The sequence below is a fragment of the Microcebus murinus genome, chromosome 8 (assembly GCF_040939455.1).
Source record: "Microcebus murinus isolate Inina chromosome 8, M.murinus_Inina_mat1.0, whole genome shotgun sequence".
NCBI classification, from domain to species: Eukaryota; Metazoa; Chordata; class Mammalia; order Primates; family Cheirogaleidae; genus Microcebus; species Microcebus murinus.
Genome location: NC_134111.1, coordinates 106,725,638 through 106,742,142, shown reverse-complemented (window position 1 = coordinate 106,742,142; position 16,505 = coordinate 106,725,638). Strand labels below are relative to the sequence as shown.

Sequence of the window (16,505 nt, the reverse complement as noted above, 5' to 3'; positions counted from 1 at the left end):
CCTTTTGCTGCCTAGGTAGTCGGCAGGGAAGGAAATGACAGCTGGGTGCAAGGAAACAGGCGCTTCTAACTGTGGCCATGCCAGGGCGAATGTGCACGCTTGGGAGGAGGCCTGGGCCTCTGCAGGCAGCAGCTCCCTTCTGGAGACGCGAGCCGGGCACGGTGGTGACCACAGCAGCCCCGGCTGCACGGTGTGCCCTGCAGGCACCTGCACTGCGCTGTCCAGCCCGCCGTGCAGGTGAAACTAGTTTCAGGCACTGTCTGGCACTGGGCTGATCTGCAGTCGTTGAAAAAGACGGGAGCCCACACGGCGCCCGAGCTCACTCACGCGAACACTCCCACCCGAGGACTCGTGCCCTGCTCAGGGGGGCAAAGGCAAGCACTAGCGCACTGAAGACATGACGGCAGGCGGCCACAGAGGAGGGCGGTGGGAAAGTCTGGCGGGAGGACGGCAGTCAGTAAGGGCCAGTGGGGGTGTGGGGAGCTGGTGAGGTTCACGTTTTGGGGGTGGAATGAGGAGACGCGTGACGCTGAACTGTCCACTTTCTGTTAATAAACCTGCTCCTGAAGTGCCGCTGGGCTGGGCTTCAGAGCACTGCCTGGTGCCTGGCAGCCGCGTCCCTCCCACGCGTGTGCCACGTGAGCCAGACGTGTCCTGTCTTGTCCAGGGCCTCCTCTCAGCGCCCAGAACACCTGCTGCCACCTACAAAGTGCCCTTAAGAATGTTTATCAAACGGGTGAACAGACAGCTCTGACGATGGCTGACCTGCCCCCTGCCCTCTCTCTGGGGAGGCTCGTACAGCTGCCACCCAGAGCCAGTAGGACCTTGCCTCGTAGGTGCTCAGTGAAGCACATCGCCACCGAGGGGCAGCTCCGTCCTCATTAGGGAGGGTCAGCCCACCAAAACTTGCCAAGCTGGCAAAGCGGTCAATTGCTAAGATAACGTTTCTGTTACGTTCGGCATCATCAGAGAGTGCCGTATAAAAGAGAATAACGTTCTAGTTTAACCCTCTGAGTACTGGGCGTTCCGAATGGAAACGCTCCCGGCACCGTCATGGCATGCATCTCCCCAGGGTGTGAACTGCGGCTTCGGGCTCTGGGTGCTTCCAGGAGAGCGGGGCGGGTCGAGGCGCCTTAGCTGAGTGACCTCGTCCCTGAGCCCAGTTCGCCTCTCGGGTGTGGACCAGCGATGGTGCCTGACCTGTCTTGTCAAGCTGGGCCCAAACTGGACGTCCTCCTCCCCTCCCCAGGACTAGTGCCTGGACTCACAGGGGAAGCAGAGCTGCCTCCAAAGAAGGTCACTCGGTACCAGGTGGCGATGAAGACCCAGGTGGCGGAGAAGCCCGGGAGCTCGGGGAAGTAGTGCCTGACGTCCTCCGAGGCCCGGCGCAGCGTGGCCCGGTCGGTGGTCTCCCGGTAGTAGACATCGCCTGCGCGCCGGTTGTCCACGTCTGCCCAGAAGGCGGCCACCACGCAGCGGTCCTTGGCGATGGGGAAGGCCGCCGGGGTGAACTGAGAGACCTCCTTCAGGAAGGAGATGACCCCGTTATTGTTCACCTGCGAGGCAGAAGCCAGAGAGGGCCTGACGGGGGTGTGGGCAGGCGCCGGGCCACGGCCTCCCCAGCCTCCCCCACCAGGCGTCCCCTGGGGGGGGGTGAGCCAGCCTTGGGCAGGGCGTTCCCAGGGTGGCCTCACAGCCCCTGGTCCCCGATAAGGGACCACGCGGTCCTACTCCTCCCCATTCCAGACAGGCATGTGCTCCTGTGTGCTGTACCCGATGCCCGCAGAGTGCCCTGCCTGGGCAGCGCTGTGGGGGCAGGGAGCCCCCGTGCAGGCCTGGCCTCGGCGGTGGGGCACTCTGGCCACTGCTCCCGGGCCCCGGTCCGGCCAGCGGCCTCGGAAGGGTGGGGCAGAGCCCTGGACGTGACACCAAAGACACAGGCAACAAAATAAAACTGGACAGACTGGATTTCATGAAAATGAAAAACTTGCATGCATCAAAAACCACTATTAACAAGTAAAACCCACAGAATGGGAGAAAATATCTGCAAGTCATATATATATGATAAGGAATTAATATCCAAAATATAGACAGAACTCCTAAGACTCAACAATAGAGACCTGATTTGAAAATGGAGAAAGGACATGAATAGGCGTTTCTGCAAAGAAGGTGCATAAATGGCCAGTAAGCACCTGAAAAGATGCTCAACACTGCCAACCATCAGGGAGATGCAAGTCACGACCACAGTGAGGGACGACCTCACATGTGTTAGGGCAGCTACTATAAAAAACAAAACAAAACCCAAAAGTAACAAGTGTCGGTGAGGATGTGAAGAAACTGGACTACTTGTGCACTGGTGGTAGGAAGGTAAGATGTTATGGCCATTGTGAAAAACAGTATGGTGGTTTCTCAAAAAATTAAAAATATAATTATCATATGATCCAACCATTCTGCTTCTGGGTTTATAACCAAATAACTGAAATCAGGGTGTTTTTTTCCATATGGGGTCTCACTATTACCTAGGCTGGTCTTGAACTCTTGGGCTCAAGTGATCTCCCAGCCTCAGCCTCCTAAGAAGCCGGGATGATAGGTATGTGCCGCCACGCCCAGTTGCAAGCAGGGTCTTGAGATTTGTATTTGCACACTCATGTTCATGGCATCATTATTCACAGTATCCAAAAACTGGAAGCAACCCAGGTGTTCATTGAGGATAAATAGGTAAACAAAATGGGTATAAATGAGATAAATGGGTAAACGAAATATATATGCAAGGGAATATTACTCAGCTTTAAAAAGTATCGTAAGAAAACATTGACACCTGCTGCAACATGGACGGACCTTACAGACATCACGCTAAGAGTCACTCACAGAGTTAAATATTATATGGCTCCATTTATGAGGCACCTGGAGTAGTCACATTCACAGAGACAGAAAGTAGAATGTTGGTTTCCAGGGGTTGAGAGAAGGGGGTAGTGAGGCGCTGGTGTTTGATGGGCATAGAATTTCAACTGTGCAAGATTCAGCGTCCTGAGGATAGACGGCGGTGATGGTTACACAACAATGTGAATGCACTTTATTTATTTTTTATTTTTTTTTTTTGCTGTTTATTTTCCAAACAATTTTATTGAAATGTGCTAAGAGTACATGCACTTTTTTAAAATTTTTTATTTATTTATTTTTTGTGAATGCACTTTAATACCACTCAACTACACACTTAAAAATTGTTCAGATGGTGAGTTTTATGTCATTAATATGTGTGTTTTACCACAATTTAAAAAATTGGGGGAAATAGGCTAGGATGAAAGAAAATCAGGAATGGAAATTATTTTTTTAAAAAGATATTTTACCACTATACCATATATACATGTAACATAATTCAACTCATGCCCCCTAAATCTATTATGATTAAAAATAAATAAATAAGTACAATTGAAAAGACATTTTACAGAGCCAAATAAATGACAGAAATGAAGAACTAACTAGGTAGATTTAAGAGCAGATTTGATGTAATTAAGAAAGAATTAGTGAACTAGAACTAAATGGTAAATCAGAAAAAACTATCCAGAATTTAGAACAGAGACAAAAAGATGTAGAATATAGAAGAAAAGATATAAAGGGAACTAATAAGACGACAAAACAAATGATAATTTGGACACCAGAAGGAAAGCAGATACAAAGGCAGTGGCTGAGAATTTTCCAGAACTGATAAAAGACATCAAACCATAAATTCAATAATCCCTGTGATCTACTAGCTTGAAAAATAAGAACAAAGCCACATAAATGTGGGAAACTCAGAAAGTCAGTGACAAGGAGACAACTTTACAAAGGGCATTTCTGGGAGACTGACAGCTGATGTCTCATGAGCAACAATGGGAGATGGAAAACGGTGGAATTGTATTTTCAATGTGCTGAAAGAAAACAACTGCCAGCGTAAAGTCTCAGATATGATATCCTTCACCACTTGTGATATTGTGAAATGTATATTTGGTCTTCAGCCCTGTTTCTTGACATACAGCTCCCAAAATACTCAGACTCTCCCAAGTGATGTCTTTTTTTGTGCTAATGAGTTGACCAGTGACTGGCGGCTCCTAGGTAGCTTCAGGACTGGAGCTGGTCCCAGGAAGACCAAGGCAGGATCAGAGGGTTGGGACATCTAGCCACACCCCTCGGCCTCCATGGAGGGGAAAAGGGCTGAGGGTTAAGTTGATTACCAATGGCCAATTATTTAATCAATCATGCCCATGTAATGAAGTCTCCATTAAAACCCAAAAGGACGAGGTTCAGAGAGATTTGGGATGGCTGAATGCCTGGGGGTTCCAGGCGCAACCAGGGAGGGCACAAAAGCTCCACACCCCTCCCCCACACTTTTTCTGTGCATTTCTTCATCTGTGTCCTTCATCATGTCCTCTGTAATACACTGGCAACTCTAAGTAGATGTGTCCCTGAGTTCTGGGCACCGTTCCGGCAAATTAAACAAACCTGAGGAGGGAGTTGTGGGAACCCCCGATGTATAGCCAGTCAATCAGGAATTCCAGCAGCTTGGACTTGCAACAGGTGTCTGAAGCAGCCTTGGGGACTGAGCCCTCAGCCTGTGGGATCTGACACCGTCACAGATAGCAAGTGCCGGGACTGAATTTGGGGGCACCCAGCTGGTGTCTGCTGTAGAACTGGCTGCTCACTTGCTGGCGGGGAAAACTCCCAGACACTCGATCACAGAAGCCTGCTGTGTTGACTTGTTGAGTGAGAGAAATGTAAAAAGCACTCTGAGTGTGTGTGATTTTTCCCTTCAGACTACTGAAGGCAAAATAAATATAATTTATACAAAAAATTATACAAATAATAAACAAACCCATACTAAAAGAAACTCTAATGGATCAACTTCAAGTCAAAGGGAAATGTGAGGTCAGAGATGCAAGAAGGAAAGAAGGGCAGATGCGCGTTGGCCATATACAGAAATAATGTACATTGCTGCCTTATGAAATTGAGGGAAAATACATAAATTAAAATTTATATGACAACAGCAGCATATAGAGCAGGAGTAGATAAGTCCTCTCAAAGTTTCCAAGGTCACTGCATTTTCTAGAAGGAGAGTAAAGGAATAAAGGAACCTATCAGTGAACATTAATGTTAAAGATGTACATTGTACTGTCTGTGGCAATCACCAAAAAAATAGGAACAGCGCACATATTCCCAGCTGACAAGCGATAAGATGGAATTATTAAAATACTCAACATAAAACATGGCAAGAAAGGAGAGAAAGAAAAATAACACAGGTGGAACAAATAGCACAAAAAAGATGTGGACTGAAACACAACTACATCAGCCACGCATTAAATGAAAATGAATTAAATGCTCCATTTTCAAGGTATCCTATCCAAATACTACCAAAGGAAAGCTGGTGTAGTCATTGTTATAAGATAAAAAGGATCAAAAGGCCAAAAGTTTTGTCAGAGGTAAAAAGGGCCACTTCATAATAATACAGATGCAACAGCGTCTCATTTGTATGTTCCTAGTAGGAAGGCCTCGACATATAGAAATGAAAAATTGAAAAAAGGAAATGGGTAAACTCACATTCATGGTGGCACATTTCAACATACCTTCTGTAGTCAAAGGTAGACCAGGCAGACAAAAATAATCTGTCAGAACATAGAAAATTTGAACAGTGCAAATAATAAGACATAATGGATAAGACAAATAGAACATTTAAGATATTCTTTGAACCACATACTGAACCTTAAAGCAAGTGCCAAAACATTTCAAATGATTATAAAAATTACAGGGTTTGTTCTTTGGTCACAGTGCAATTATACTAGAAATAGTAACCAAAAGAGTAGAAATTAAAAAATATAATTATAAATAACTCTGGAAAGAAAGATAAAAATGCTAATTAGCAAAAACTTGTGAAGTTGTGGTAAAAGCGGAACTTTAAGGGGAAATTTATAATCTTGCACATACACTGTAGTATGCATATTTAATGCATAAACCAAAAAGTTAGTAAATAAACCCATATATAGTAAAGAAACCCAAAAACAATAGAAGTAAAAATTTTAAAAATTGATAACAGAAGTTAATGAAATAAAAAATAAATACTGAGTAAAGAGCCAAAACTTGTTTGTTTAAACTAATAAAGGAGATAGACCTCCAGTGAAAGTGATCAAGTAAGAAAGAGGAGTCATCAGTTCCCTATGTCATGACTGAAAAGGAGGATATCACTTTAGCTCCTGATGCTATCAAAGACGATAACCAGAAGATATGAACACCTTTATAACAATAATAAACTCAAAATTTTAGGTAAAACAAAATTTTCTAGAAAACTGCAACTTACCAAAACTGCTCAAGAATGAATAACAGATAAAAGGATGTTAGCATGACGGAATGATGACTTTCTGGAAGAGGAAGGACACAAGCCATCCTGGTTCGGGGCAGGAGAAATGGGAAGATCCCCGGATCCTGGGAGAGATGCTGTCCACAAGGAGTGCTAGGTAGGGTGGAGTGAACCTGCCCGTGTCCTACATGTTGCTGAAGCCCAGCGGGGAGAGGTGGCTTGAAACAAACCACCTGATCGTGCCTTGGTTGTCATCATGACAAGCGTGCCAAGACTATTCAGTGGGGGAAAGAATAGTATCTTCAACAAGTGGTGCTAGGAAACCTGGGTATTTCTATGCAAAACAGTTAAGCTAGATCCTGCCTCACACCATAGACAGCCCTAGCCAAAAAACAACAGGACTGTGATTGAGTCAAGGGGTCCTGAAAACTGAAATAAATGGTGTCAGCAATGAGAATTTAGAGTTTTAGGTGGATGGGAAATACCAAAAGTCCATCTGGTTGCACTGTGTAAGTGGCTCCTGGAACCTAAAAAGTAGATGCAAAGTCTTACCTCCTGGTGCCAAGCCCTTGCCCCCTGCTGCACCCCATCCTTCCTCCTCCTCCACCCTGACTCAGCTGCTTTAAGAGAAAAGCCAAAGATGACAGGAAAGTTCAGGGAGGGGAGGGACTTGAACTTTTACAACTTTGCTGGTTACAGGCACCCAAGTCACCACCCTACTGGTCCTGTAGGGGATGGGAGTGTCAGCTGCAGGGGTATCTGAAGGCTTCAAGGACCAAATGGTGGAGCTGCAGTGGAGTGTGCAGTACAAAAAGGAAGGGGGGCTTGCAAAAAAATGAAATTAAAGGCATCCGTATAGGAAAGGAAGAAATAAAACTATATTTGCAGATGACATAATTTTAAATATACAAAATCCTAAGGAATTCACTGAAAATCTATTAGAACTAATAAATGAGTTTGCAAGTAATAGGTTACAAGATCAATATACAAATATAAGTTGTATTTATATAGAATAGCAATGAGTGATCCAAAAATAAAATTAAGAAAACGACTCCATTTACAATAGCATTAGAAAAAAAATAAAATACTTAGGAACAAATTTAACCATTTAGTGCTAGACAAGTATACTAAAAACTATAAAACATTGCTGTAAGAAATTAAAGATCTAAAAAGATAGGTAAAAATCTCATGTTCATGGATCAGAAGACTTAATATTTTTAAGATAGCAATACTCTTCAAATTGTTCTTCATATTCAACACAATCCCACTGGCTTCTTTGCAGAAATTGATAAGCTGATCCTAAAATTCATATGGAAATACAAGGGACTCAGCATAGCCAACATAATCTTGAAATAGACCAAAATTAGAAGACTCACACTTCCTGATTTCAAAACTTACTACAAAGCTACAGTAATCAAAACAGTGTGGTAATAGCATAAAGATGGATATATAGACCAATAGACTAGAATAGAGAGCCCCGAAATAAATGCTCACATTTATAGTCAGTTGTTTTTTGACAGGGATGCCAAGACCATTTCATGGGGGAAAGAATAGTATCTTCAACAAATCACGCTGGTAAAACTGGATATCACTATGCAAAAGAATAAAGCTAGATCCCTACCTCACACCATATACAAAAATTAACTCAAAATGGATTAACTCTAAATGTAAGAGCCAAAATTATGCATAGAATTTTATGCTCTTTGAATAAAGTATAGGTGTAAATCTTTGTGGCCTCAGATGGGGCAGTGGTTTCTTGACTGTGACAACAAAAGCACAGGCAACAAAAGAAAAAACAGATGGACCAAATATCACCAGAATGAATAGCATTTGTGCTTCAAAGGACACCTTCAAGAAATAAAAAGACAACCCCCAGAATGGGAGAAAGTACTTGCAAATCACATTCTGATAAGGCATAAACATCTAAAGTACTATCACAATTCAATAATAAACAGACAAATAACCCAATAAAAATGAGCAAAGGACTTGATTAATCATTTCTCCAAAGAAGATATACAAAGAGCCAATAACACATAAAAAGATGCTCAACATTATTAACCATCAGGGAAAGCGCAAATCAAAAAACACAATGAGATATTGCGTTTCACCCGAAGGGATGGCCACAGCAGAAAAGACAGATGACAACAAGTGTTGCTGTGAAGTCGGAACTTCACACATTGCTGGCGGAATGGAAAAGGTACAGCCACTTTGGAGGCAGCCTGCAGTTCCTCAAGTGGTTAAACACAGACTCAGTATACGCACCAGTGACTCCTGGGTCTACATCTGTATCTACCCAAGAAAACTGAAACGCATGCCCACACAGAAATATTTATGTGAATATCCATGCAGCATCATTCTGGCTTTACTCAAAATAGCCGGAAAGTGTAACCAGCTCCAATGCCCATCAGCTAGGGACTCAATAAATTAAGATAAATGAACTATTATTTGGCAGTAATAACAAATGAAGTGCCGATACACACTCCCACGTGAGTGAACTTTGAAAACATTATGCTCCATGAATGAACCCAGTCACGAGACTGCATGACTCCATTTGTACGAAGTGTCCAGAACAGACCAGTCCCTAGAGACAGAACACGGACTAGAGACTGCCCACAGCCGGGTGGATGCGGGTGGGGGTGTGTGTGGCAGAGGTGTGGGGTTTCTTTTTAGGGTTAGGGAAGATTGTTCTAAAACTGACTGTGGCAATGACGCACCACTCTGTGAATACACGAAAAGCCACGGATTTGTGTGCTTGTCAGGCGTGTGCTGCGTGGCACGTGAGTCGCACCTCACAGGGGTGGGGGAGGGGCCCTGAGCCTGGACGTCCCCGCTGAAGGGAGCAGGCGAGAAGTGTGGGGCTGGGGGAGACGAGTGGGTGCAGGCCAGAGAGCCGCCCGCCCTCCTGGCAGGGGCCCCTGGTTCCTGCTGGCCGAGCCAGAGCCCCCAACCACGCACACTCCCCGGGAGGCTCCCACGGGGCTGGAGGTAGCGGAGCTCAGGGTGGGATCTGGGCGTGTGGGATCAGCGCTCACGTCTGAAGGGCAGTCGCCGTCGGCACGCCTCCCGCCTGCGCGTCCCTGTCCTGTGGTGTCGGGACTTTCGGGCACCGCTGCATGCGGAGTGGAGGGGACCGAGCGGTGGCCCCTGCTCGCCTCCCTGTCCCGCTCCAGAAGCCGTGTGGGCTCCAGGCGGAGGGGAGTCCCTGCTGGGGCCAGGGCGTTTCCCGTCCAGCCCAGCCCCCGCCCCCTTTGAAGCGGGCCCCAGCAGAGCCTGCGTGCCCCGTGTGCCCCGGGGGCCTGCGACTGAACCGCCCGACACCCTGTTTGGGCTTTCTGCACTTTCCCGTAACTAACGAGGAAAGCGCCCAACAGGCCCGGGCGGCCCAACGCCCACGGAGCGCGGGTGCGAAGCCCTCGGCTCTGCGTGAAACGGCAGGGACCCCCTGGCGACGCTCGTCTCCAGTCCTGGAGTGACGCTGCCGCTCAGCGGGGCCCTCGAGCCCCACAGGGCCCCGAATGCCCAGGCCTGGCTCGAGAGAGGTCCGGCTGAGGCGTAAGCTGGGGTGTCCACCGTGCAGCCGCTGTCCCGCCGGGCACCGGCACCGGGAGCCTGTGCAAGGCTGGTCGGTGCTTCCGGCCGGCGAGGAGGTGGCCGCCCGGCCGCAGAATGCTCGAGAGGCAGACGCCGCAGAGTCGCGCTGACCCCCGGCTGCTGCAGGGGTCTGGCTGGGCCTCAGGCCGCCTGCGTGGGACCACACCGGGTCTCCACTGTGTGTTCTGTGTTATTCTCGTTTTGCTTTTACAGACCTTTACAACTACAGAAGACACTCATGGCTCACAGGTCACACACAAACAGGCCTTGCGCCAGATTTGGCCACGGCTGTGCCTTGCAGACCCCTGGCCTGGTTCCGGAAACAAGCGTTTGCTGGTGCACAGCTGTGACCGCACACTCACAGACCGCCTGGGGCTGCTCTGCACCGAAACCGCACGAAGCCCACAGCCCCAAGAGCCAGAAATATCCACCACCCAGCACCCCACACCCTACAGAGGGACCCTGCTCTGTGGCCTGTTCTGTGGCCTGGTCTGTGGCCTGCTCTGCTTGCAGGGGCCACAGCCATGGACACTAACGGCGCCTGCATCTGGGGCGCCTGCATCTGGGCATCACGGCCCCGACTCAACAGCCTGGGTCACCAGGGTCTGCGCAGGGTCAGAGTGCTCAGCCTGGGTCACCAGGGTACTGCCCACGGTCAGAGTGCTCAGCCTGGGTCACCAGGGTACCGCCCAGGGTTGGGGTGCTCAGCCTGGGTCACCAGGGTACTGCCCAGGGTCAGAGTGCTCAGCCTGGGTCACCAGGGTACCGCCCAGGGTTGGGGTGCTCAGCCTTGGTCACCAGGGTACCGTTCAGGGTTGGGGTGCTCAGCCTGGGTCACCAGGGTACCGCCCACGGTCAGAGTGCTCAGCCTGGGTCACCAGGGTACCACCCAGGGTCGGGGTGCTCAGCCTGGGTCACCAGGGTACCACCCAGGGTCGGGGTGCTCAGCCTGGGTCACCAGGGTACTGCCCAGGGTCAGAGTGCTCAGCCTGGGTCACCAGGGTCTGCCCACGGTCAGAGTGCTCAGCCTGGGTCACCAGGGTACCGCCCAGGGTCGGGGTGCCTGGCGTGAGCAGGGCTGTGGCCAAGGTGAGTGGCGGTCACGGGGGTGCTCCTGTCTCCTGGCCGCGCAGGGAGGCGCCAGCCTGGCTCCTGGGCAGGGGCGGCTCGACCCTGGAGGTGCAGGGCTGGGCGGACAGTGGGTGTGCTTCGGCCCAGACCCAGCTCCCGGCCAAGGCCCCGAGCCACAGCAGCCGCACCTGGCAGCCCGGCCGCGTGGGCTCCCATCCCTGCCCGTGTGGACGCAGGCGGTCAGAGTTAATCCGCCGTGCCTGACACTCAGATGTGCCCCGCGTGTCAACGCGTGTTCAGGCACAAGCTTGCTTCCGTCGGACAGACGTGAACGGGAACGCCTCTCCCGGCATCCGTGCGGCCTTGGGTGCAGACACGTGGTGGCCAAAGCCCGGGCCCTAACCGACCAGGGTAACGGATCCACGTCTAACGACCAGTCTCAGCCGAGAGACTTGTGTCCCCCCGGGGTGTGCGTTTGTGCGCGAGAGGGAGCGAGCCTCGGGCGAGGGCCGGAGACAACTGTCCTGGTTTGCTGGGCCTGCGGCTTCCTGGTCGTGGGAAAGCTCTGGGCAGCCCAGGATGAGCTGGTCCCCCTGTGGGGCCACTTCTATGGCCCATTTCCTGTGACCATCGGCGGCAGCGTGGACAATGAACAGGCAGTCCCAACCCCTGGCGTGTGCGCAGTGGTGACAGCCGGCTGTCTGAAGGAAAGGAGACCCAGCGGCCTCCCCCACTCTTCCCGGTCGGTGCTGCCGGCCTCGCCCGGCTGCTGGGCTCTGTGGAGGCGGCCCTAACAAACGCCATGGGAGAAAATCAGAAGGATCGGTCCGCCCTGCCTCTGTTGGTCAGGTAAATCCGAGTGGCTGCTGGTGTGAAAATGTGAGTTTGGCCAAGAAGGACGTGTGGGGCTGAGGAGGGGCGATCCGTGTGCCCTGGGTGCCTTGGCACTTTTTGGCTGGGTACAAACGAATGCAAGGAGGCCGGGCGCGGGTCACACCTGTGATCCCAGCACGCTGGGAGGCTGAAGCAGGGAGATCACTTGAGGCCAGGAGTTTGATATCAGCCTGAGCAAGAGTAAAACCCCGTCTCTACTAAAAATAGAAAAATTAGCCAGGCATGGTGGCGCGTGCCTGTAGTCCCAGCTACTCGGGGGGCTGAGGCAGGAGGATCGCTAGAGCCCAGGAGTTGGAGGTTGCAGTGAGCTGTGATGATGCCACGGCACTCTAGCCTGGGTGACAGAAAAAGACCCTGTCTCATAAAAAGCAAGGGCTGGTCTGCTCTTTGCCTTGGCCATTGCTGAGGCCCATGTTTGCAGGGCTCAGCCTTGGGGGTGCAGAGCTGCCTCCCGGGGGTGCAGAGCAGGCTCGTTATGGAAGAGCTGGGTTCCCCAAGCTTAGCATTTCCTGGCTGCGATGCAAACCCACCGTGTGATCAGCATCTACCTGTGCCCCTTGTGCCGTCCTCATGGAAACCAACACAAACGACTTGTGCTACTTGCTGTGGCCCAGACTCTGATGGGGCGGGGGTGGGGGCGGGGGTGTGTGTCTTCTGCCAGCAACCATGAGTCAGTAGCTGGGTAATTTTATTAGCCTGTAAGGAGGGTACAATCTTGAAACAATCTTGGAATTTTATACAAAGTGAAAAATTTTCTAGAAAAATGCAACTCACCAAATGTAAGTTGGAATAGAAAACCTAACTTTTTATATGGTTATTAAAGAAACTGAATGAGTATTCAAAATTTTCCCACCAAGAAAACTCTAGGTCCATAGAGCATCACCAGTGAGTTCCACCCAACATTCAAGAAATAATTCCAGAGATACGCAGACTCTTCTAGATAGAAGGACCCAATCTCTGAGGCTAGCGTGACCTCGATGTAAAATTTAACAAAGACAGTACACGAGTGGACAACCAGCGGCCGTGCTCACTTATTTAAAGTTGCTAAAACCTTAAATTATCAGCAAACTGGATCCAGCAATGTATAAATGGGCTGAATAGTCCATCATTACCAAGTTGGGTTAGGGCTAGGAAGACAAGCTATGCTTTACATTAGAAAACTGATTGATTTAACTGGCCCTTACACTAATTTTTTAAAAACTTAAAAGATCAACTTAACAGATTAAAGGGGAACATCATGTGATCATCTTGATAAGTATTGAGAAGGCATTTAATAAAAGTCAACATCCCTTCGTGATAAAAATTCTCAGAATACTGGGAATAGAAGGGGAGATTTATAATCTGATGAGGGCACCGGAGACAGACAAGACCAAAACTGTATCTGACGGCGAAACGCAGCACTTTCTCCCGACGTTCGGAACAAGGCAAGGATCCTGCCAGCACCTTCCCTGGGACGATGGACCGAGGTCTTCGCCAACACAGTAAGGCCAGGAAATGAGTCAAAAAGCGAAACAATTAGAAAAGGACAATGAGAATTTGTGGAGCATATGTGGATGTGGATGGGGAAATCCAAAGTATCTGCAGATAGATACTTTGTTAAAATTAACAAGATATTTTGTTAGGTTGTTAGATACAAAATTAGAAAATGCAAAAAAAATCAATTGTAATTCTATGTCCCAGCAACCAACAGAAAGATTAAAGAAAAGACATCCTTTACAGTAGTATAAAAAGATCAAGAACCTAAGACTAAATCTAACAAAAGACATGTACGACTTCTCTGCAGTAAATTTTAAAACCTTATTGGAAATGTTAAAGTCCATCTAAATAAATACAGAAATGTACCATGTTCTTAGACTGCATGACACAGTATCATAAGGGTATCAGTTTTCCTCCCACCGATCTGCATATTCATTGCAACTGCAATAAAAATCCCAATAAGGGTGTGTAACTTGATAAGCCAACCTTGAATTTTATGTGAAATTTCAAAGCCAAGAATAACCAAGCCCGTTTTGAGAAAAACAAGGCGGAAAGACCTGCTCTAGCAGACGTCAGTTCTCACGGGGCCACACGCCACGGGCAGAGAACCAGACGGTCACGGGCACTGCGGGGGAAGGTGGCCTCGTGACCTTGACTCTGACCTTGAGCCGTACGTGGAAACCAGCTCCGGGGAGTTAGCGCCAGATGTGAGTGGTGAGATGGAACAGCCACAGCTGCTGGGAAATGCCGTGGAGAACACACTCACGACTTCTGGGCGGCATTTCAGAAAGGAGACACAAAAACCAGGAAAGGAGAACAGATGGGTCGCACTGCAGCAAACTGAAGAACTCGTTCGCCCGAAGATGCCGTAGGAGAGAGCGGAGAGAGGCAGGGCACTGGGAAAGGCGTTCACGGCACTCACGCCTGGCTCAGGTCGACTCGGTAGGACAAGGGACCGGAACAGCCGCTCCCGACGAGCAACTCCCGTGCTGCATGAGCACCCGAGACCCGCCTGGCCTCGCTAAGGGACGAGAAACGAAGCCACGCAGCCGTCCCGCCACGCGGCTGCCACACGTGCTGCCAGGCTGTGGCCCCGGGGCTCACCCGCGTGTGCGGCGTCCGACCAAGGCACATCCACAGCCCAGAAGCCCACGGCCGGGCGTGGACACCACACACGTGTGGTCCACGTGCCCGGGACAGGCCCTCGAGGGCTCCGCAAACAGCACCGTGAAGAGCGTCTAGAACCGGGAACAGCCCCGCCTCAACACACGACAAACGGAACTAACGTGCGGCCCAGCAGCCCCTCCTCTGCGTCCGTGTCCAGCAGAAATAGCATCGCCGCCGCCTGGAACCCTGCACACGCGTGTCCACTGCCGCAGTCGCCTGTCCGCTGGTGGATGAAGGGACACGCTTCGGTGCACGCATACGGAATGGAACATTTCTCATCCAGAACGAGGGAGGGTGTCGTTTGGGACAACACGGGTGACGCTGAGCCCAGGAGGACGAGGCAGTCTCACCTGTAGGCGGCGTCTGAGAACGCTGAACTGGGGAAGCCGAGGGGAACGTGCCGCGGGCGGGGCGGACGCTGGTCAGGGCGTTAGGACGAGCAGGCCCGGGGCTGCGACACAGGGTGGTGACCACAGCAGACACCGCGATGTCGCGACCCGGACATGTGCCAGCACCGCAGGTCTCAAGCGCCTTCACAGCCACGCACAGGCGGCGTCTCCGCTGAGCTGGTGCGTTAGTTGATTTGACCGTGGTATCAAATCATCGCGTCGCAGATCCCAAACGCACAGCTGTGTCAGTGAATCGCACCTCCGCACGGCTGGGGAAAATCCTGCCACGGGTCTCCCACTGCCAAACAAACAACCAGCTGTGGTCCAGCGACGGTTACATACGAGGACGATGAACCAGGGCCACGGAACACGGACAAGCCCCAGTGAAAACAATCTGCAGGGGAAATGGCCGGAGCCAGGCGGCGCTGCCATGGAGACGAGGAGGCGGCGTGGCCTGTGCTGGGCTGTCTCGGGCGGCACGGGTGGGTGAGGGGTGGCAGCCCTGGGCCTGCTCAGCAAGAGTCCGCTGGGGTTGGCGCTGTGTGTGCTCCCTCCCTACACATGTGTGCACATGTGTGCTGTGTGCCCTTTTCTGCATGCTAAGGGTTAGAAGTCACAGGTGGGAAAGTTGCCTCTGGATGGTGGGTCAGGGTCCGGGCAGAGGCCCCTGGGCTGGGCCACGGCCAGGTGAGGGCTACCTGCACTGCCCCTGCCCGCACCTTCCCGCTGTGGGTCCCGAGGACGGTCCACTGAGTTCTCCTTCCTGCTCCTGAGGCCCAGCCCACAGGTGTGTGTGGCCGTGGGCCTGCAGCTGCCTGCCTGGGCCCGGCTCCCCTGCCCCACCCCAGACCACGGCCCTCCCCTCGGGAGAGTCCAGGAAGGAGCCAGAACAAGCCGGCCCTGTTCCTCTGCCAGGACCCACCAGCACCAGGACTGCAGTGGGGCAGGCGGTGGGGGCAGGGCCCAGGCGCTGAGCACACAGGCTGCTGGCAGGAGCCTCACCTGGGCAGGAGCCTCACCTGGGCAGGAGCCCTCACCTGGGCAGGAGCCTCACCTGGGCAGGAGCCTCACCTGGGCAGGAACCTCCTGCACTTCCTTTCTCCCCAGAGATCCCCCGGTGGGGGTGGGGGCAGGCCAGGCCCAGGCCAGGGGGCTGGGGGCCAGGCGGGGTGGGAGCGATTCAGGTGGCCCCTCTCTACCCAGCACCAGGGTCCCTCTCCTTCAGCACTGGGAAAAAGCTACTTCCCGAAAACTGACAATTTTATATTATTTTTTCCTACCTACAATACTTTGTAGAACATGCAACACAGAATGTAAGACAAGGGGAAATGATCAGACTGCCTCCCTCCTGGATGCCCCGCTGGCAGCTGGGTGTGACGCCAGGCACCCCTGGAGGAGACTGTGGCTCCATCCCTGGTTCTGACTTACGGGCGGGGCCGCTGGCTCCTTAGGAACCTGCCCCAGCCAGTGCTCGCTGGGGCCAGGCCGGACCAGCTGGCCCCGGGCCTGAGCCCAGCCGGTCGGCTGCCCAACGCCATCGGGGCACTGGCAAAAATGCAGGGAGACCCCAGGTGACCTGCCACCCCCAGGCA

The 16,505-nt window shown here is 51.2% G+C and overlaps 1 protein-coding gene across 2 annotated transcripts in view; it reads right to left on the bottom strand.

Annotated features, from left to right (window-relative positions):
* The window catches only part of SNED1 (sushi, nidogen and EGF like domains 1), a 67,870-nt gene that overhangs the window by 42,959 nt on the left and 8,406 nt on the right, over positions 1-16,505 (bottom strand). For both annotated transcript variants that reach the window (XM_020288078.2, XM_076006122.1), the window contains exon 2: positions 1,269-1,556. In XM_020288078.2, the coding sequence (XP_020143667.2) occupies positions 1,269-1,556 (288 nt within the window). The remainder of the gene's footprint in view (positions 1-1,268; positions 1,557-16,505) is intronic.